The 22973-nt window shown below is 35.6% G+C and overlaps 1 protein-coding gene across 2 annotated transcripts in view; it reads left to right on the top strand.

Annotated features, from left to right (window-relative positions):
- The window catches only part of LOC111050643 (laminin subunit beta-1), a 263300-nt gene that overhangs the window by 173314 nt on the left and 67013 nt on the right, over window positions 1-22973 (top strand). For both annotated transcript variants that reach the window (XM_039443365.1, XM_039443363.1), the window contains exons 23-27: window positions 9245-9341; window positions 9563-9754; window positions 12746-12926; window positions 13460-13644; window positions 17870-18105. In XM_039443365.1, coding sequence (XP_039299299.1) covers window positions 9245-9341; window positions 9563-9754; window positions 12746-12926; window positions 13460-13644; window positions 17870-18105 — 891 coding nt within the window. The remainder of the gene's footprint in view (window positions 1-9244; window positions 9342-9562; window positions 9755-12745; window positions 12927-13459; window positions 13645-17869; window positions 18106-22973) is intronic.

Genomic DNA, 22973 nt, shown 5'->3' with positions numbered 1-22973 from the left:
GTAGTAGTGTAGTGTGGAAGTAGTGTGTCAGCAGTTTGTTCGCGATTGAAAGTGGAACAAAAATATAGCATCGGTCGTCAACCGCAGGATTTATGCAAGCAGAGCGACTCGCTTTTCGCGGCCTTACTACAGCTTGCGGTCACGTTTCCGTGTGCGTGATTGTTGATTACGAGTGCTGTTTGAAAGGAATGTTTGTAGAATATGTCGAACTTATTGAAGTCATCCAGTATTCCAGCATTAAAGCAAGAAGAAAAGAAAGTCACTAACGACAGCATAGACACCAAAAACATGCCAAATCCATCTGAAATCCAGTGTTCACCTGATCAGTATATAAAAGCAATAAACTTGAAACCACAGCCGAGTAGGTACTTTTCATTGCCTGGAAAGAATCCGATGAGAAGAGGAAGGAGTTGGAGCAAAGCAACGCAGGATTTGGAAGCAAGATTTCTGTTTATTGAGAAAAAGATTCATAGCTCACAGCCTACCAGCTCAGCAGCCAAGAACTACTCTAGAAATGAAGAAGAATTGGCTGAAGAAACTGAATGGATCAGGACTCATACAAAGCGGGCTACCAAGAAGAGGAAGTTTAGCACTCCATCTCCAGAACTCAAAAACGAGTCTGCCAAAAAGAAACAATAAAATATTAATAACATCACACCCGTGGAAAATCCCAATAGTGAGGAGGAGAAGAAAAAGACGAAGGAAATACCACGACTGTAATCATTATGGATGATATTGAGATTCTGGACTCCTTAAGAGTTTGAAAAAGAGTCGACAGCTGACAAGTTTAGAATAAAGTTTTCAAGTAGAGAAACATTAATAATAAATGCAGTCCAATTAGAAACGTATGGGAAAGTTACCAGAGAATTGGTTGAAGTTGGGTTCAACTGGCACACCTATGAAAATAAACAGTCGAGAACAATAAAAATGATGATTAGAAAGCTTCATCTCTCGTGTAGTACAGACTGTAATATTACATTTTTTCTAGATTAGAATTGAATCTTAAATTCGATATTCAAAATATTAAAACTTGATAGCAAATATCGGTGTAATTGATATACGGACTAAACTTTTCACAGGGAATTTATCTTATATACAAGTGTTGAACATCCCACTGGATCACTGTAACAAAGTTCTATTTCTGAATAAACAGATAATTCTAAACAATATAAAGGTTGATTAAATCTAAAATAACTTTAAAAATAAAGTTTTATTGAAAACAATAGATATAATGTTTGTAGACTTGTGTTCTTTGCTAATTGGCAATCGATGATGTGTCTCGGCCTCACCGGAAAGGCTTCTAGTTCTGAGCTCTCTCAAACTTTTTAATGGCTGGCTTATGTTAGGAGTGTTGGCTTCTGTTGAAATTTTCCTAAATAATTGAAATTTAAGATGTATTATTTGTGATCTAAATGTTTCTGTAAAGTTTATTGATGTTATTGAACATAAGTGAAATGTAGATTTCAATTTTTCTTTCCATCTTGTGCTGAATTTCTCGTTTAATGTTGAAAGCCATAAGCCTGTTTTGAAACCTGTAAACGATAGATAAGTATTCTTATCTAAACAACAGATAATCTTCTTAGGTATTCTTAATCTATAAGTTATATATTTTGATTTTGATTTGAAACAATAATTTCTGAGTTTTTGTGAAAGCTGTTGGAATCTATTTTGATGAACAGAACAAACATATTAGTCACCTCAATCATGTTCAATCTATGTTCGATCCATGTGTGATTATTTGTTCTGGTGTAAACTGAAATTTTTGAATCATTTTATTAAAAAATTATAATTTTATTTGCTCTGAACTGGATTTCTTATTCATAAGCATTAGCTCCATTCATGATATATATCAAGATATTAGCTTATTAGGAACCGATGACTTTCCTTAGAATATAGGTGAAGGCTAACCAACCTATTAGGATAAATTGGTAGCACATCAAGACATGATACTGGATGATCTGAAGGTACAAGGATTGATTGTTCTAGAGGTTGTGAACAAGCTGAAGTGGAAACAAGAGAACCAACCATTAGATAGGTCCATGGTATCATTCAGCACAGAATCTATATATAAAGCGAAATGGCACTGATTCATCACTCACATAATCAACAGAACTAAAAATCTACTGGACCAAATACGTTCAAATTTGGCAGATTTGGTCAGTTGGACTTCTAGAGGCGCCCCAAGAACGGATTTGAAAAAAAATCCAAAGATACGCCCATAATCTGCGTTTTTCTGGGTTCCCTAAGCTTTCACAAAAAGTAATATTAGCAAAAAATGTTCAAATCGGGTACTCAGGCTCAGCTGAGGGATAAAAATGTTGTATTGGGAGGGTTTTGAAATAACGCTTAAGTTCCGCCCAAGATCGGCGGTTTTTGAGCGTTTTCAAAAACTAATTGACAGATCATGTTCAAATTTGGTACAGCAAGGATTTACGTCGAAGATACGCCCAAGATAGGCGGTTTTAATGCGTTTTCCTAGCGTTCCCTGGCGTTTTTTCTGCGTTTTCCCAATTTTTTAAGAACTAATTGAAAGAAAATGATTAAATTTTGTACAGAAGTTTAGCTAGAGACATTGTTTTCTTTAGAGGGCTTCCTAATTACGCCGAAATACAGCTAAAATTAGCGTGTTTTCAGCGTTTTTCAGTATTTATCTGAATTTTATCATCTCCAAAAAACTAATCACAAAAAATGATCAAATTTGGTAATAAGGTTCATCTGAGGTGTTCGAATGGTGAATTGATAGGGCTTTGAAATAACGCCAAAACATAAGTCCAAAATATGCGTTTTTCAATAACAGAATGACTGAAAACGTTCAAATTTTGTACAGAGGTGTAGCTAGGGTCTAGAAATTTTGCGATTTCGTCAAAGATACGCACAAAATCGGTGTTTTTCTGTGTTTCTCACTTTCTTCTACAATTGATAGTAAAAATCAAGTCAAATCTAGACATGATACTGGAAGATCTGAAGGTACAAGGATTGTTCGAGAGTTTGTAAAGAAGTTAAAGTGGAAGACAAGAGAACCAACCATTAGATAGGTTCATGGTATAATTCAGCGCAGAATTAAATATAAAAAACAGTCATTGAATTTAAAAATATACTTGGTTGTAAAGTGGAAGTTAAAGCATTGAAGAAGGCCAATCTGATACTGCAATCGTCAGAATTTCAAGAAAAAATGAATAGTTAGAACTGCACAGCGATATCTCAAACCTTTCGAAAGCTATTCACATTCAAAGATACTAATAAATCATCTATCTATCATCTATAATATAATAAAGGAAAGAACTGGCTTATACACGTATGGGATAGGAAATTCACGAATTACGTATCATCACGTCATTTTACTACTGGAATGATTAACTTGAAATTTTGCATATAGATTCTTAATTTACCTAGGATGGTTATAGGCCTATTTTCAATTCTTCAAGATTTCATAACGTCAAGTTTCCAGTTTGTCAAATTTTTAATTGGACCCTTGCGGAGCACGGCTTACTTGCTATTGAATAATAGCAAGTTCTATCAGTAATATCAGTTCTATCAGAGAGTTGATTGCGAGCAGACGTTTTTCGTTCCGTTCTCTCTTATCGGCTACCGGTTGATTTATGAATAGTTTTGCTTAGTTTGGTCGGTCATCTTACTAAGCCTGCCGGTTCTTTTCGTTGATATTTTATTCGTTTTAACAGTTTTCAAGCCGAATTATATCTTTATTACAGTACTAAAATGAGTGCATGTGCGGAGTGCAATGTGTTGGTTGGAAGATCTGACAAAGTCAAAGTGGTATGCGCTGAGTGTGGATCGATATTCCATGGAAAATGTATCAGGGGAGAGTCGGACAGAGATCTAAGTGAAGTTGAGCTCGAATTCCTGAGGAAGAGTTCTTGGAAGTGCGGAGGCTGTTTGGCGGGTCACCGTAGTCAGCGGGGTACTGAGGCTCAATCGACTCCAGTAAAAACTTCCAGCGCTGGTGCGTCCGTCAATTCATCAGGCTCCGAGGACCCGTATACTGAGGCCTTGAATGATTTCAAGCGGCAAGTTATGAGCAGCTTCGAGAAACTACAAGAGTCCCTCAGTTCGTGTCATGCAAAACTCGACAACAACGCTGAAATTCTTGTTACACAGGGAGAATTGATCGCATCTCAGCAGGAAATAATAAGGACTCTGCAAACTGAAAATGAAGCTCTAAAGCAGAAAATTGCAGACCTGTCGATGCAAGCCGACGATCTGGAGCAGTATGGAAGGCGAAACACTTTGGAAATACACGGTATTCCAGTCGCAGATCAGGAGGTCGTCTCAAAGGTGGTGCTCCAAACTTGCCAAGCTGTGGGTGTGCACATAGGTGCAGAAGAGATTGACTGCTGTCATCGTCTTAAAAAGCGACCTGATTCACGAAATCCGCCACCAATCATAGTGAAGTTTGTTCGACGCACGATCGCTCACGAGATTATGCAACAGAAGCGCAGTGTCAACAAGCTGTCGACCAGGCACATGGGGATGCAAGGTGAGACCCACCCAGTTTATATAAACTTTTCTTTAACGGCTCCACGAAAAATACTTCTCTCCAAAGCTAGAAGACTTCAAAAGGAATTTGGCTTCAAATATGTTTGGGTGGACAAGACTGGTACAATAAAGATAAGAATTGTTGAGAACGGTAGAATCTATACCGTACGATGTGAGAAGGACTTGAAAGCTGTACCAACTACAGTCAGTTGTTAAAGATTTAATTTATTTTCCCTATATTGTAGGTCTCATATAATATATATTGTTTTTCGGAAATGAATTGTGCCAAATCTAGAGTGTATTATTATTCGATTTCACGTATCTGTTTTTATTCATTAATCAATAATCAATCAGAATTTTACAACTGTTAATCCATTATTATCATTGTTTTCTCGGCTATCAACTTAACTACATAGAGTTATAATCAACTCAACCGAATGAATGTTTTCTATGAGTCTTGCTTTTGTGATTTAAAATAACTGTTTCTCCTATCTGGAGTCCTGGAAATTGATAAACAATTTATAATTAAATGAATGTTCAATCTTAAAGAAATTGGTAGGGAACCTTTCAATAGAACAGCAAATAATAAGGAAATAAATGTACTAGGGATTGTTTTGATTGTTCCTGGTAATGGATTATAAGGCTGTATTATATTAATAAAAAAATATTGGAATTCGTTTACTATTAAAAGACTATGCCACGCTATTTTAAATTATACCACTCTTTGTTAAATTTTGTCAAAGCGTGGTATAGTCTTATCAATTCACTAACTGCACTAACTAAGTTATATGTTTTTCTTTCTGCAACTACGTTATATCAACAGAACTATGGAATATTTTTATCTCATTCTCATTATTACAGTATTGCTAGGTCTTCCGATAACATTTCTCGTTCTTGCTTCTAATCTTATTGCAGATTGCAGTCACTCTGTTTTCTTCTACACTGGGTGTTTTCATTATTATAGAATCTTTCTGAGTAGTTGTGGTGGTACTAAGGTGGTTATCCATACTGAAGACCAAATATCTAGTATTCTATTCATTAAAGGTTCTGCTATTTAAAATTTATTTTTTTTCTTTAATTATTATTATTCTTGAAATGTAAAGGGGGGAGAATAGTGGTGATGACCCAAGTTATTTGCTGATTAAGGATGAGAATCTGATTTATGTAATATGAACATTAACCTTAACGCAAGAGAGTAATATTTTTCTTTTTTAATAATAATTCTTATTTAATAATTTACAATGTGGAAAACAGTTTGCTGAGATAACTTTAATAACGAATGAGAGTAATTCTTTTTTTTTCTTGTTTTTAATATTTTACGATATTGAAAACAGTTTTTTACCGGTGGGCTTAGATGATCGACTTATATTTTATTTTGTTCATTTTTTTCACTTCTTGTCATTTATTTGAATTTATAATATTTATAAATATTTTTTCATTTTTTCTCTTTTTCATATATGTCATTAATTTCTTCTTTGTCTGTGTACTATCAAAATGTTAGAGGATTGCGTACAAAAACCTCGAATCTGTATAAATCTCTTCTAAGTGCAAATTACGATTTGATAGTATTGACTGAGACCTGGCTGCACGACGGCATAATCAGTTGTGAAATTTTTGATGACCGCTACTCTGTCTATCGGACTGATAGGGGAGGGGGTGGTGGCGGTCGCAGGGGGGGTGGAGTACTTATCGCAGTGAGAAGATCATTGCAATCGGAGCTCTGTAGTGAGCTATCTGTAAATAATGATTATTATTGTTATGATTCCGTAGGGGTTAAACTTAAATCAAATTCAACCGATTATCATATAAATGCTGTTTATATGCCACCTTCCACTCCTTCAAATGTTTTTCTTGATTACTGTGAATACATTGAATCCTTGAATAGCTTACTCAATGGAAATTTAATGATTATTGGTGATTTCAATTTACCCGAAATTAGCTCTGATACTTATGATCTCTCTTCTGGCTCATGCAAAGCAAAATTTCTTTGTCATTTAATGTCATTCTATGATCTAATTTCTTATAATTCAGTACAAAATGAGCTCGGTAGAACACTGGATATTGTTTTGAGCAACTTTCCAGTTGATGTAGTGAAATGCGATGATCCACTCCTCCCGCAAGACTGTTATCACCCTGCATTATGTGTGGAAGCCTCATATGCGGTGAAGGTGTCAGAGCTCGACTCAAATCGTTCACCCGAATATTCGTATGACTATTCCAAGGGGGACTATCTCGGCCTCTATTGCGGACTCCGCGATTCCAGTTGGGACTCTGTTTTTCGTTGCGGTGATGTTGACTCTGCTGTAGATAATTTTTATGAAGTACTTTACAAAAATTTTGATGAATTTATTCCAAGTAGAAGGTTGAATATTTCAAATAATAAGTATCCTCCTTGGTTTACATCTGATATCATATCAGATTTGAAAATAAAAAATAAGTGCTCAAGAAAGAGAAAAACTTCGCCTTATCATGATAATAAATTTAAAACTTTACGCGCATCCCTGAAAAACAGAATTACATTATCTTATGAGGCGTATTTGATTAGAGTTCAAAATGGAATACGACATAATGTAAAAGATTTCTGGAAATACGTCAATTCAAAAAGAAAAACTTCTTTTGTGGAGTCAACCATGACACTGGACGGAGAGTCTTACTCTGGGGCTGACATAGTTAATGGTTTCTCTAAATACTTTCAATCTGTGTATGAGGCTGATACACCTGATGTGCCAATGGGGATTCCGGAGGTGTCTGGGTGCTCATTGTTGGATGGGGGAGTTGGGATGGTTTCTTCCAATGATATTTTGTCTGCTATCAATGGGCTGAGGTCGGGCTGCTCCGAGGGTCCTGATGCGATTCCAACCTTTATTGTCAAGGGCTGTGCTGCAGTCCTTCTAGAGCCATTAACATTCATTTTTAACTTGGCTATAAGGTCGGGTAGATTTCCTTCAAAATGGAAGATTGCAAGAGTTACTCCTGTTTTCAAGTCTGGGAATAGGAATGATATTAAAAACTACAGACCAATATCCATTTTGAATTGTTTTTCGAAAGTTTTTGAGAAGCTCCTGCATTCGATTATTTATAAGCAGTGTCAGAGGATTATTGCACCTGAGCAACATGGATTTCTGCCTGGTCGCTCAACTGTGTCCAATCTTATAGTTTTTAGTAGTGAGGTTTCACAAATTTTGGATCATGGAGGTCGTACAGATGTTATCTTTACAGATCTATCAAAAGCGTTTGACACCATAAATCATAGACTTCTGATACGGAAACTCAAAGTGTTAGGATTTTGTGTAACAATGGTTAATCTTCTACAGAGTTATCTGGAGGCAAGAATACAGTATGTCAAGATTCACAATTTCAAATCAGAATGCTTTGAGTGTACATCGGGGTTCCTCAGGGCTCTAACCTTGGTCCACTTCTATTTCTTTTGTTTATTAATGATCTACCATCTACCATCAGAGAATCTTCATGCCTTCTGTATGCAGATGATGTAAAATTATATAAAGAAATCAATTATCAAAGAGATTGCTATGATTTGCAGAGGGATATTGATAGTCTGTCTAGATGGTGTGATGAAAATGGACTAAAAATGAATGTGAATAAATGTAAATTCATGAGTTTCACTCGGCAGTCCTCCACTCATGCAGGTGTATACTTTATAAATGGTATTCCATTGGAAAAGGTGGAGTCGTTCAAGGACCTTGGAGTAGTATTCAGCCCAGACCTTTCTTTCAATTCACATATTGATTACATAGTTAACAGAGCCAACCAACAGATGGGTTTCATTTTGAGGACGTGCTCGCCCTTCACTGATGTGGTACCTCTGCTACTCTTATACAAATCAATTGTGAGGAGTCTATTAGAGTATGCATGCGAAGTATGGAATCCTTATCATAATGAACAGATTCACATTCTAGAACGCTTGCAAAACAAATTTCTGAGATGCATGTATTATAAAAAGCACAGGGTTTTCTGTCCCTTTGATTACTCAACCAACTCCCTCAGAAGTATGTTCAATATTGAATCACTGAAAGTAAGACGTGATTTTAAATTACTTGTTTTTCTGTACAATCTGTTAAATAATAAAATTGATTCTTCCTACCTGCTTTCTAAAATTAACATATATATAAATACAATTGCACGACGTTCTGGATTTTCATTTCATATTTCTCGCTCCAGAACGGTAAGACATTATAACTTTCCTTTAAGTAGAGCTCAAAGAATTTTCAATACTTATTCAGAGCACTTGGACATCTTCTGGTTCTCCCTCTCCAAATTCCGAAGGATTTCATATGATTTGGTCTTGTAGTATGTGGTCCATCATTTCGTGATTTGCGCTTGCATTTCTTTTATTCAATTATCCTCATAAAGGCTAGTGGTAGTACATTACACAGACACTTTTCCTCTTGTCTATATACTAGTAATGATTATAGTTTACTGAAGTATGTGTGCATTTTTTCTTATTGAATTCAGTTAATGTATTTTTATTATTCTATATAAGACTGTATATTTCTTCTATTTTTCGTCTTATTTCATTCTCTTAATTTTATAATTAGCTATTTTTATAATTTATTATTTTCTCATATTTTCTATCTTCTTTTTATTGAAAATTGTATTATGTTGGAAATTATTGTATAGTGTGGAGGAGGCAAAATGGGTTTTTTACCTGTTGTCTCCATGAATAAATAAATAAATAAATAAATAATAGGCTTATTGACGACGATGACAATTTTTTTTTCATTTTTTTCAGTTTGATGGCCAATGTACGTGCAAGGATGGGTTTGGAGGACGACAATGCAACCAATGTCAAACCAACTACTGGGGTGATCCAAACGTCCAATGCCATCGTGAGTTTTTCCTTGAAAATGTCCTTTCTTATTCCATTGTTTCTGAAAACGTTCTTTGCTCCACTAGCGTAGTTTACAAAAATCATATACGATACTCTAGCAACAATCATGTTAGCATTAAATATTCATTCTAGTGGATAGATTAATTGTTTTATTCAAATTTCGACAAGCCATCAGGAAAGTGATTTAGTACAAATAATGTGCTCTGTTGTGTTGGACAGCTTGTGAATGCAACCCAGAAGGATCTGCTACCCTGCAATGCCACCAGCAGAATGGAACATGTGTCTGTATGATTGGAATCGGAGGTGCCAAGTGCGACCAATGTGCCAGGGGATACGTGGGAAGCTCGCCTCAGTGTAGCACCTGTGGAGAATGTTTCGATAATTGGGATAGCATCCTTAGCTCTCTGCATGGTGAGACACTTATTTCATCGTTAAAGTAGATACTTGTTTCATAGTGCTTTTTCAACCATATTATCATTGTTACATACGTTATTAGATGCACATTCAACTTGTTTGAAGAATTTTCATATCAATAATTCAGTGTAAAATGAATACTAGTGCTGTATTAGGAAGGTTAGGATGTACCAACTGCACATTTTAGAGTTGAAACAGATTCTAAATGGCAACCATTCAATTATTTAATTGTCACTACAACTGATTGTATCAACAAAGATTGATAAATACCGAAATCATACTGAAGCCTTAAGTTTTTTGTTTCAAAATGTATACCAACGTTCTATCACATGTTATTAAAGTAAATGGAACAATAAATTCACTTTAAAAAATAGAAATCTTCACAAGAATAATTATATGATAATTTATCAACATGAAAGTTGTCATACACAATGAATGTTTTGAAATTATATGAATTATGTAAGTTGGAAATTGAAAGTCATCTTCAACATTCAATTTTTGACATTGCAAAACACTATAAACACAAGCAGAAATTTTGAAATGAATAACTCAATTTAAGGTTTAAAATGAGATTATGGTGTTTATTTATTCGTTTTAATGTTTTAGAGAAGATACTATTATGTAATGAGTCATTTAGTTTCACTAAAACACTATAAAAAATATCAAGTACCCTTCTACTTGAAAACGTACTTGAAAAAAGGTACTTGTTATATTTTATTTGTGTTTTAATAATTCCGGTAGCCCTAAAAATCAAAGCTGGTAGGCCTATATATATATACGATAAGTCATTCGGAAATTAACCTCCGGTTGATTAAAAATAATTCATCAAGTTCAATAAAAATATTTCAATATATACATCTTAAAACTACATTTTTGCTCTATTTATTTCTCGACATAGTCTCCATGACGATTGAGGCACTTATCATATCTATTCACAAGCTTTGAAATTCCTTCTGCATAAAAATCACCCGTCTGTGCCTGGAGCCAGCCTGTGACCGCATCTTTGAGCTGTCACATCTTGCTGTCACTATCTCGTACGAGTCTTGGAAATCTCTGGAAAGTCAGTAGACAACTCCGACAATGTAAAACGTCGATTTTCACAAACTGTAGCATCACCTGTCTGAAGAAGTTAGTCAGTGACCAATGATGGCCTACCACTCCTCTCTACATCATGAACGTTTTCTAGTCCACTTTTAAATAAACGCACTCATTCACGGTCAACGGTCAACTCCTTCACTCATGACTCTTGGTCCGTGCACGGCACAAAGCTCACGATGAATAGCTGATGCAGAATATTTTTTGGCTGTAAGAAACCTTATAACAGCTCGCACTTCACATTCGGTGGAGTTTTCTATTGCAACATACATTTCAAACTGACACAAAAACTGTGTGTTTACTCGCCACGGCATGATGCTGACTGACCTCCCGCGTGCGTGAATGTAAAGAAGGCGTCGCTACTCCCCCCACTACCAGCACTGTGACTGATCGGAGGTTACTTTCCGAACGACCTGAGGAAACAGCTTAATATCCCTTAACAAGAATAATGAACAGTAGGTTTCATTCGGGAACGTATTCGAACTAAAAAAATAATTCCAGTAACTACATAATGCTCATTTCTTATCGTGTGATTTACATGACTTCTATTATCAAAGTTTTTACAACTTCAAAAAATGAAAAAGACATTTTAAAATGTATAAAAGTTATCTTACATTATTTTCTTTCTTTGAATCTTTTGATCTTTCATGGTTTTCTTTGTACAATTTATTGTGTTAAATGTAATCTTGATATCTTGATATCAAGATAAATTATATCTTGTAAAGTATAGCAAGCACAGCTTTGGTCAAACTATTCTATTTCTCGTATGAAACAATCATTTTTTGTATCTTTTTAATCATCTTTTAATATGATTATCTTCTTCAATGAGGATACTGAGTTGCAGGGGAATTCTTTGTCTCTGTATTATTCAGTAACAAAGAATTTCAAGCTATTGGGAATCCTTCCCTTGAGTTATATTTTCGTCCTAAAGGTATTGTCCCTGTTTTACAGAATGAGTGGTAATATTTATAGGACAACCGGCTGGGCCTAATCATGAAGTCAATCATCCTGTAACTCGCCAATCAGCACGGTGGTCCATGTTGAAAGTCCCAAAGCCAAATTATACTACATTTCAAAGATTTTTCCTATTTCTTGGACCAAAGTTTTACAATATTCTACCAGATTAAATCAGAAATGAGAATAATTACAGACGAATTATCCTTAAAACAAAGAATTGGCTATGGCTTCATTCACCTATCGAACTGGAAATTTTTTTCAGGGTGGTGGGCTGACATGATTCCTTATCAAACTAATTTACTGTGCTTGGATATAATTATGTTTTCATTCTTTCCCCATTTTCCAGAGCAAACACCTCATGACCTCCATTATATGTCTTAAATATTGTTGACTTCCTGTTTTCTCTACGTTCTCTATGAAGGTGTAAACTTCAATAATTGATTTCTTTTGGTGGTATTCTGTTGTTTAAATGCATAGACTGTTCTAAGTCTATGTTTTGAATTATGCTTGTGTGTGAATGTGTATGTTTTCTTTTTTCAACTCCTGCTCACGTACAAAAGCTTCTTGCTTTTTATGAGTAGTAAAATATATTGTTTGCTTCAATTGTTTCTCGACATCATCATCAGCATTTTCAATATTTAAATTATAACTAATCATGGAAGTCATCATCTGTATTTCTCATCAAATTTTATTGCTGAAGAAAAGTTCTTTTTCTGATGATTTTTATGTTTCAAATAATGTGAACAATAAAATTTATTTGATTTGTTTTCCAGACCTATGTACATATTAACATTAATTTTTCATAGGTTTATGTGCTCAAGAGACATTGCAGAGTTTTGAATCTTGTGTACATTCTCAATCCGTAGTCATTGAGTTATGCTTTATTTTACAAATACGTGTTAATTTGATATGTGCTATGCACTCCTAATTTTCTAGATGAAACCGTTAGAGTGATTGACGCAGCCAAAGAAATCAAAAGAACTGGGGCTAGTGGAGCTTACACGAAAGAGTTTGAAATCATGGAAAATCATTTGAAAGAAGTTAAGCAGCTTCTACAGAATACTACAAAGAGCTCTATAGACCTTGGGACTCTTGAGAACGATGTCATGGCTTATAGGTTAGTAGTGGAATAAATTTGCTTTTTCGTGTTTTATATTTATTTTTCTCAGTCATAGAATAGCTCACAGTTGCTACAATTTTCCAATCAACCATCTTCAATATGTTTCATTTTCAGATAATGTTAATCTATTTCTTTTAGTGGAAATTGTAGTCCTATTAAACTTCTTGGAAAAAAAACAATATTTAGATCCTTCCAGCTTAAATAATTTGAGAAATTCACCAATTATGTAAAAAAATACAGTATAAATAATGAATAACACATCTATGAATGTGATTCACTTTCACAATGACCTGAACGTTTATTTCAAGCCTTGGAATTGATTCCTAAGATCTACTTTCAAATGCATTTTTATGTATTTTGTATTTAAATAACCGGTACTCGATTCTTTGACTCTATCAAAGCTGTTAATTATAAATGGATTCCCCATTTCAATTTTTTCAATACTTTTCATCTTCTCCAATAGTGACTGTGTACCAACGAATGTAACTCGATTTCTCCTCAAATTATTTGTTTTTCTGTTTTTCATTTAGAGAGAACTTCACTGATTTGATCGACGATCATGATGACGTTAATAAATTATTGGATAATACAACTCAGAGAATCTATATATCGAATCTAGCTTTGGCAAACCTTAGGAATAAAACGTTGTTTTTAGAAAATTCTGCAAAATCATTGAAAGATAATGCCACACTTCTACAGGAAAGTAACGTGGAAGGTGAGTGCTAATAATACATTCTATGTTATCGATCACAACTGTTAGTTTACTTTATTATCGTTGAGCTGTGTCTACACATGCCGAACCGAACCTCGAACAGCGCAGCGAACCGCGCCATCAAACGTACATCGCGCCGTGCAGCGAACATTAGCATATGTTTCAGAATGTTAAAAATCAGATGTGAACCATTCACCGCGCCGTTCTCCGAACGGTTTGACGTGCCGCTCTTTTAACCGTTCACCGAACGCTGAGCTTTTCAACCAATCAGAGGCCTTGTTTACAGTTCGCCTTGCCGTTTGCTGTCCAATTTTGGCTATCCATCACAAGTGGAAAACATGCGAACACGTTCGCGAACATGAATACAGAAGTATAGGCCTCTTCTTATTTTATTAAATTTATGTTTTGAACAATTCATTCTCTTTAATAATAAATTTATAGGAACTGATAAATAATTTTTAATTCAACAACTTCTGAAGAATTAATGAATGTATAAATTCCAATATTAAAATATGTTGACCAAGAACTCAGTACCATGACAATTCATCCAATTTCATTATTCCATTTAAAGTCATAAGCATATCATCTTTCACTAATAATTAATTCCATTAACCAATCGTAAATTGATAGAAATGGATTCGGTAAATTCCATACTCGTATTCATTTTAATTAATTCTCCAGTATATTTAAACTCACGAAGATGATACATCATTGAAAGATAAAACATTTAGCATTTTTCTCGGTTTATCGAAATGATCCTGATCAAAACTGAATAAGCGAGGTAAATAATATTATTTTTTCGTGGTTAATTAATAGGAACAGAATTGATCACTTGTTGATGTACCGTGTATTTTGGTGTAAACTTGATTTTATTTTAATTTCTAACAGGTAACCCGTGCTTCGCAAGGGTCTATTTTAAAACTTGACGTAATGAAATCTACAAGAATTGAAAATAGGCCCATAAGAATCCTCGGTTGATTAAGAATTTATAAGCAGCATTTCAAGTAAATCAGTCCAGTAGTTCAGACGTGATGATGCGTCAAATATAATTTTCCTATCCTCTACACGTGTTTACGTGTTTATGCCAGCTCTTTCCTTTATTATAGTATAGAAGATACTGGATATATCATCCATCTATCTATCATCTTCTATACTATAATAAAGGAAATGAATGAGAATAAATTTTGAAAGTTTTGAGATATCGATGTGCGGTTTTCACCATACCTTTTCTCTGGAAATCCTGTATCGGAATCATGTATCATATGACCACCTTTCAATTAAAAAAGAAATTGGATTCAAAATGGCGGAAAAATTGGGGTGTGACGGAAAAAACCTGTTTTTATCATTCGGAAAGGATCCCCAATCATACCTATCTTCTAATTTCCCTTTTAAGAGAAATGTTCTGCTGATACAGCAGAGAAATGTTTCTTCATATTGCTGATACAGCATTGATTAAACTGTAGACGTTTATTTAGCACTTTGTCTCAAAAAGCTGTTCTAGCTGAAAAATTAATAATACATGCTTCGTGTAGGCCTGAACATTGCATCAGGAAAACAAAGTTTCAAAACTATGGGTCAGTTGCACGTACGTCTGTTAAATATGGACATTAACGCCGATTAACAAATCAGCCTTAGTTTTACGGATTCATTTCTGTTCCACAAAGATCGGTTAGTTTTTAATTCCGATAAAGTTTTCCGGTTAACTAACCAAGATTTTAACGGTTTCACAATCCGGCAACACTGTAATTTATCTGACAGTGATGTTATTAAAATTATTATCCTGAACAAATAGCAAAAAAGTGAGGTTATGCTATTGAAGCGGTGACTATTCATCGCGCATGCGCCATAAAAATGTTCTGTCTGTCGCCAGTGGCATGCTATCTGCAGCCGAACCAGATCGAAAACTAACCACAAAAATCAGAATCTAATTTTGAATGCTAATAACAGCTAAATATCTTTTCTATTTTATTAACGGATGAAATTCATTCATATTTTATTTAGCTCATACTTTAAATTCTGTAGTTTTTTTTTACCAAAAACTTATTTTGGAAGACAACTATCAGTACCTAGGTACCTAATCGGCTTAGTTGGATTTAATTCCCCATGAATAATGGTCTGTTAAAATATTTCTATGTCGATTAGTTTAACTGGCGTTATTTTTTGATTTTTACCTTTGTGCAACAACATTTTCTTCATTTCAGCTAATCGCTGTAAGAATGATGCCGAATAATCAGAATTAAATTTTTTTTACATCGGTTAGTTTAATAATTAAAAAATTATGTCAATAATTTTAACGCACTTGCGATTTTAGGATCATCGCTGTGTATTTTAATAAATATTAATTTATTATTATCCTGTTGGGAACCGATTTTCCTTTTTATCAGTCAAACACCAATTATTGGTGTTATCGCTTGAAATTTATTTTTTGTGCAACCAAAATGCATCAGTTAGCACTAATCTCAAAGTATAGCATTTTATCGCAATTAAACGTTAACTGACGTACGTGCAACTGGGGGAAAGTTTTTTCCTAAACAGATGCTTTTAAGATAATTTCTTTGATGCAGCTGTTTCACATTCACCAATTATTATACAGAGTTTGTGAAAATGAAAATATTTATTAATTATCAAAACAATACTATTATTATATTTATAATAAAAATATTATCATTACAGTATTATTAAAAATATTTATCAATTATCAAAACAATATTATTGAGGTTAGTGGTATCAGGTAGAAAGCAATAATAGAAACAGATGTTCCTTTTTTATTCCAACCATAATAATTTGGTGGTTTTTTATTAAATCGTATGTACTTTTAATTAAGTTTGAACAATTATTCTTAAAAATCTAGAAGAAAAATTGAAATTTGGGCTTTCAGGTGCACGAGATTGATATTTTTAGCATTTATGTGCAAAATTTAGAGATCTAAATCATTCCCGTATGCAATCCACAAGTTGACATGTTTTGATGCAAACAAATGAACACATGAACAAACACAACCCTACTCTCTCCTATTATATAGATAACATCACCCTAAAATACTTTACATTTATTATAAATCCTAGCCTGTATGATTTGAATTCTTCATTTGTTTTCAATTAATTTACAGATTTAGTACCTGTCGATTCCTAATGGATTATCAAAAAAAAGTATGATGAGAAAATTCAAATTACATAATATTCTAATCATGTTTGAAGAAATCATTCATTGAAACATATGTCTTGAAATACTGTTCTCAGTTATCACTGACACTCACGAAAACTGCTGATTTGATGTGGTAGTTACTAAAATAAATCTACAGAACAGATGTTACATTATTGAAATTGGAAAATATCCACCAGGTGACTGCATTCCATTGTTTAAATTCGTTGCACGGCGCGATGCACATCAGATATTGCGCGGGCCGCTACGCTGTTCGAGGTTCGGTTCGGTTAGGCATGTGTGGACATACCTTATAGATTGAAAAAATGGCATAAGTGTCCGAAACATGTTGTGATAAATTATTTCAAAAAAAGGGTACTGAGATATTTATTTTCTTTATATTATTATTAGACTATCAATATTCATCTCAATTATTGGATCAATGTGGGTTACGAATTGCTTGATTTTTTTCAATACTGTGAAGTTTCACAGTGATTTCATTAGAATGAAAAACTTCTAGGACGTTCAATATTTGTTCGGACGTTATATCAATGTTGCTTTGTTGTCTGGCGTTGTGTGGTGGAGGGGGCAATTGAAGGGTGATGCGCATAGCATAATCGCCGCCAGTTGCCGTTTGCGAGCCAAGCGAACAGCTCACCTCTCGTAATGTCGATTTTTGCAAAGTGATCTATTCATTTATTGTGATTTATTACAAATGTCGTCTCGTCTCGTATCGTGATCTGGACCCGGGATCCTAGAAGCAAGGAGGATTTGGACATGAAGGTAGGTCTATGTTATTGTGCACTTAGCCATTTAAATTGTTCAACTTGCTACCCGACGCCAGACAACCCCAAAAAGTTCTCAATGTAATTAATTGATACAGTCCACAAACCAGAGTGCTGTTTGAGCCAGCCTCTGTCAAATAAACAATATTAATTTACCAGTTGTTTATTCAAGTTGCTTTATCTTTGATGAACAGCTTCTGCCAGGACAGCTTTTCTGAATAAAAATGCCTGTATTGGTTTACCGCAACACATGAATGGCTGACCTGACCACGTCAGTGTTCTAAATATTATAATTGTTTCAGGTGCTCTCAATTTGACTCGTGAAGCTCAAAAATCGTCTCAAACAATTCAGCGAGATGGCTTGGAAATACAGCAAAAAACAGCCAATGCTGAGAGGCAGTGCAAAAGAACTGAGAACCTCGTCGGTCGTAGCTCTAAGCAATTCCTGCAAGCTCAGAAAGGAAACCATGAAACTCTCGAAATATTGAGCAATGAGCTAACAAGGTTCGAACAGGAAGTTCCAGTCCTTAATTTGCAGGTTAGTCAGTCAACCCTGAAATGATCATCTCTAGAACTTGTAGGAATTTCTGTTCTACAGTTTTCCATCATGCTACCGGGACATTATTGACGACAGAAATCGACCGAATTTGACATAGTTATGATTTTAGACCTCCTTAACGAGAAGAATGTGTAATAGTTAGAAAAGATCTGATAATATTGTTTTCAAAAGTTATGTGAGTACTTAGTTTGAGACCCTAAAGGGAGCTTATATGTCCTCCTCCACAAGGAAAAGCCAAAATTCAATGCAGTAAACTGGTGATTGAGATTGAAGATATTCTGAGGTACCCTACTGTCCTCTCCCTAAATTCGTGGGTTCAGTGGACTCTTATTGCCTCAACTTCGCTCATATCACTTATAATGCTATAAAGTGCAGGTAAAGAGACATTTATCTATCTATCTGCATTTATTTGTATATAATGGTGCATAGTGATTCATGTGTATTATTTTTAATCATATTGATGCGGGTTTCTACACCAATAAAACACTTGAGGCGATTTATACTGATTAGATTTATAACTTGTAACACTATAACACACGGAAGTAAAACTAGACACAACTATAAACTGATAAACCAACTAATAAATTACACAGAAATAATATGTCAAGCGTACATTAATGAACTAGTATAAATAACTGCAAAGAATAAATGACACCAAGAATAATAACTGTAAAAATAAAGTCTATTATCACTTTATCACGTCTCTGTCCCGATAAGAAGTCTATTATCACTTTATCATGTCTATCTGTCACGATAAGAAATAGCGAACGGTAGACTGTAGTTTCTCAACTCCACTGCCGACTGCAACACGTACCATTTTTATAGGCAACAGAACTTTCGGGAAGGATCTGGAGGTTTTGAACACGCTCGACCAATCACAGTGATTGTTGATTACCAGAAAGATCCAGAACGCACTTGTTCGTGAACTCACGGGAATGATCTAGAAGCCCCCCTGCCTCCGCCATGTTGATTACCAGAAGGTTCTTGGAAGCGTTTGCCATTAGTCAACAGCTCTGTCGACCAGACTCAAAACACACTGGAAGATTTCAGAAACCCCTCGCCTCTGCTGCCCCACTAATTTTCTCACCATAACACTGCCCCCTCCTTAGAACTGTTGTCCAGTCATATGGTCGTTTTTCAAGAAACAGCCTCGAAAGAATTTTTCTCGACGGTTCTGTATGTATTTTTTGGCGCTGAATTCGAATCTGAAATTTGCTTACACTCCAGAGGGCGGCTTCACCCCCAAAACCCCCAAGAAACCCAGAAATTTCGGATTTTTTTTAATTTTCCCATTTAATTTCGAAAACCTTGAGTTTCTCAAGAAAGATCATTCTCGAAAAAATTAAAGAGAATGAAATTTGCAATAAATTAAGTGGTCGAGCAGGACTCTACCATTTTTGGTTCCGGAGCTACGAATTTTCAAAAAAGGGTATTTCTTAAGGGTTTTACAAAATTATGCAAACCCACCACTTTCACCCTATACAAATTTTTCTAGTAATGATGAAAAACCACACATCACGTGAAAGAACAATTAATTCTGAACAGGATTCCTTGGGAATTTTCAAATTCAGTAGTGGGGGAGGGGAAATACACCCAAAAATAGAAAATCATGTGCGAATTATTCATTATGAAACCTTTCCAAGCCTTCCTAACAAAATTCCATATCCCGGCTCATATTATATTACAAGGTTCATTTAACATCTATTGAATGTGTATTTGAAAAAAAACATTTCGGGATGGAAATACCCCTCCAACAATCCATCCCCCCAACTTTAGTCCAGTCAAATGGTCGTTTTTCAGGAAACAGCCCCGAAAGAATTTTTCTCGACGGTTGTATGTTATTTTGGGGAGCTGAATCCCAATATGAAATTCGCTGACATGCCAGAGGTCAGCTTCACCCCAAAAACCCCCCAAAATTTAGGACTTTTTTCAATTTTCCCATTTAATCTCGAAAACCATGAGTTTCTCAAGAAAAATCATTCTCGAAAAAATTAAAGAGAATAAAATTTCCAATAAATTAAGTGGTCGCGCAGGACTCTACAATTTTGACTGAAAGATTTGATTTTCTATTTTTGGGTGTACCCCCTCTCCGCCTTCTACTAAATTCGAAAATTCCTAAGGAATCCTGTTCAGTTATTGTTCTTTCACGTGATTTTTGTTTTTTCATCATTACTAGAAAAAGATTCAAGTTGTTTAGGGTGAAAGTGGTGAGTTAGCATAATTTTGAAAAACCCTTAAAAAATACCCCTTTTTTGAAAATTCGTAGCTCCGGAACCAAAAATTGTAGAGTCCTGCGCGACCACTTAATTTATTGGAAATTTTATTCTCTTTAATTTTTTCGAGAATGATTTTTCTTGAGAAACTCATGGTTTTCGAGATTAAATGGGAAAATTGAAAAAAGTCCTAAATTTTGGGGGGTTTTTGGGGTGAAGCTGACCTCTGGCGTGTCAAATATGACAGATTCGAATTCAGCGCCCCAAAATACATGGAACCGACGAGAAAAATTATTTCGGGGCTGTTCCCTGAAAAACGATCATTTGACTGGACTATGTTCTGTACCAGAACAGTCAAGATCCATCCTGAAGGTGTGGCAAGCAGAAGCTGGTTTCGATGGATCTGCTAGGGTCGCTGGCCATGGATTGTAAACAACTAAACACAACAGTGTCCAGTCCAACTGATTACAGTGTCCTTGAAGATTTTTCCAATCATTGGTCTCATAATCTTCCAGTCTAATCCATCATTGCCTCAGCCGAGTCTGGGGATCCCAAGCTGCTCCACTCCCAGGAATTGGAGATGAGTCCGCAGGTGCATTTAACTTTGCCACAAAGCCTGATATGTGGATTCTTCCTGGGGTTGGTCCTTCATCACCAAATAGAACAAATGTTGGTTCTGATCCTGAAGATGAAGTTTTTTTCCCACTGTTGAATTCTGAAGGTTCAGATTATCCAATCTTCTAAACTTCCTCCTGAAGAATATAGCAATCCCTTGTGATGTGAGAAAGAGCTTGCATATGTGTTTAATGTTATTTATTCTATGTATGTAATATTGTAATAATACATGATGCTCCAACATTCCTAGCTATGCAATGTGCCAATGCATAGCTCTTTGGCAGGGTGAACAGGTCCTGGCGACTGTCGGTGACATTCCCTTCTTCCTGTAACATCTCCAGATTGTCCATGAACTCTTCAAAGTCAGGGCTGGCTGGTTGAAAAACCTGCACTTCTTGAGCTTCCCTTGCAGTATTGTCTCCATGATAGGATGCCAGTTGGTTGAAGTGGACAATTCGTGGAGTAGCTCTTGGTTCCATGATTCTGTAGACCACATCATCGATCCTTGTAACTACTTCATAAAGTCCATCCCAGGATATCTGCAACTTGGGAGAGTATCCACAATGTCATTGAGGGTTGTACAACCAAACCATGTATCCACGCCTGGTATCCTGAATGGTCTGCTTTGATGTTATAAAGTTGTTAGATCATGTCACTGGCATCCTAAGTGTTTGTGCAAATGGTCTCATGGATTTCGTCCATCTGTTTTTGGAGCTTGGTGATGTAGTCTTCCCGTTCCAGGTCCACATTGTATTTCTGCATAGGGCCATTAGCAGATGCACATACTGCACAATTTCGGCACCAGCTCTTTACATCCTCTTTCTAATTTGGCCAGTAAAACCTCTCTCGTACCTTTTCTAGGGTCTTGTGCACTCCAAAATGCCAGCCAGAGACTCCATCATAACTGTCTCAATACTCCTGGAATTCTCTTCCTTGGGATGATGATTTGTAGTCGTCTCTGATCACCTGCAGCATTTTCCATCACCCTATTCAAGATTCCTCCATCTTCCACAATCGAATTCCATTGTGCCCAGAGGGTCTTAACATGTGGTGACAATGGAGCTACCTCTTGCCAGCTGGGTCTTCCTTGGGTAGAATGTTTTCAAGACCACAAGCGCTTTAGATCAGGATCTTCCTCCTGGTCCTTCAGTATTTCATCTCCTCTCCAGTAGTCTGTAGCTACAGTTATCCTGTTCACAGCTGCTTCCTTTCACTCCTGGCGTGAGCAGTGCTTCCAGTGCTTATCACAATCCACAATACCCTGCTTCTTGTCAAACATTGACTTCTGTGGGCACTTTCTTCGAAGATGACCTCTCTCTCTGCAATCCCAACTTTTTATCACCTTCTTCCCGGTCCTGAGCCTCTCCAAGACCTTCTGAATTATTTCCTCCATGAACCCATTATGATTATCCTCCACCGATGCTGCTCGAACACGTATATGGCCCCTCACCGATTATGTCACAGCTTCATATTCCAAACCCTGAATGAGAGCCTCACTGAGAGTCTGAAGACGATCATGTTTAACAGATTGTTGGGTTTCCGGCTCACGAAGATCATCTTTCAACTGGCAAGCTCTCATAAACTTCATCATACACAGATAGGTAAGCATTCCTCACGAGGCAGGCTATGTCGTTATCTACTTCTTAGGTAACTTGCAAACCATTCATTTGTCACTCCTCTTATCCCTATTTTTCTAGCTTCTCTAAAAGCAACTCATGTTCTATGGAGTCATAGGCTTTGGAAATGTCCAGGAAAATTGCGGAGCATTTTAACCCTACATTGAGACTGCTATTCACTTTGTAACGTAAAGTTTTCATAGCTTCCTCGGTACGTATTGAATGTAAACTTCCAGGAATCCTTATTGGATCTTGCAGAAGAATTTACTGTAATTCAAGAAGTTCCGCATCTCTTCTTCATTTACGGGGTGAATAAAAACTTATCTAACTAGAATTTGTATTGGAAAAACATCAGCTAGACCTTAATTTTGCAAACAATCTTCCAATTTGGATCTATTATTAT

The sequence above is a fragment of the Nilaparvata lugens genome, chromosome X (genome assembly GCF_014356525.2).
Source record: "Nilaparvata lugens isolate BPH chromosome X, ASM1435652v1, whole genome shotgun sequence".
NCBI lineage: Eukaryota > Metazoa > Arthropoda > Insecta > Hemiptera > Delphacidae > Nilaparvata > Nilaparvata lugens.
Note: the sequence above shows the minus strand (reverse complement) of the source record. Positions and strands in the feature narration are given on the sequence as shown.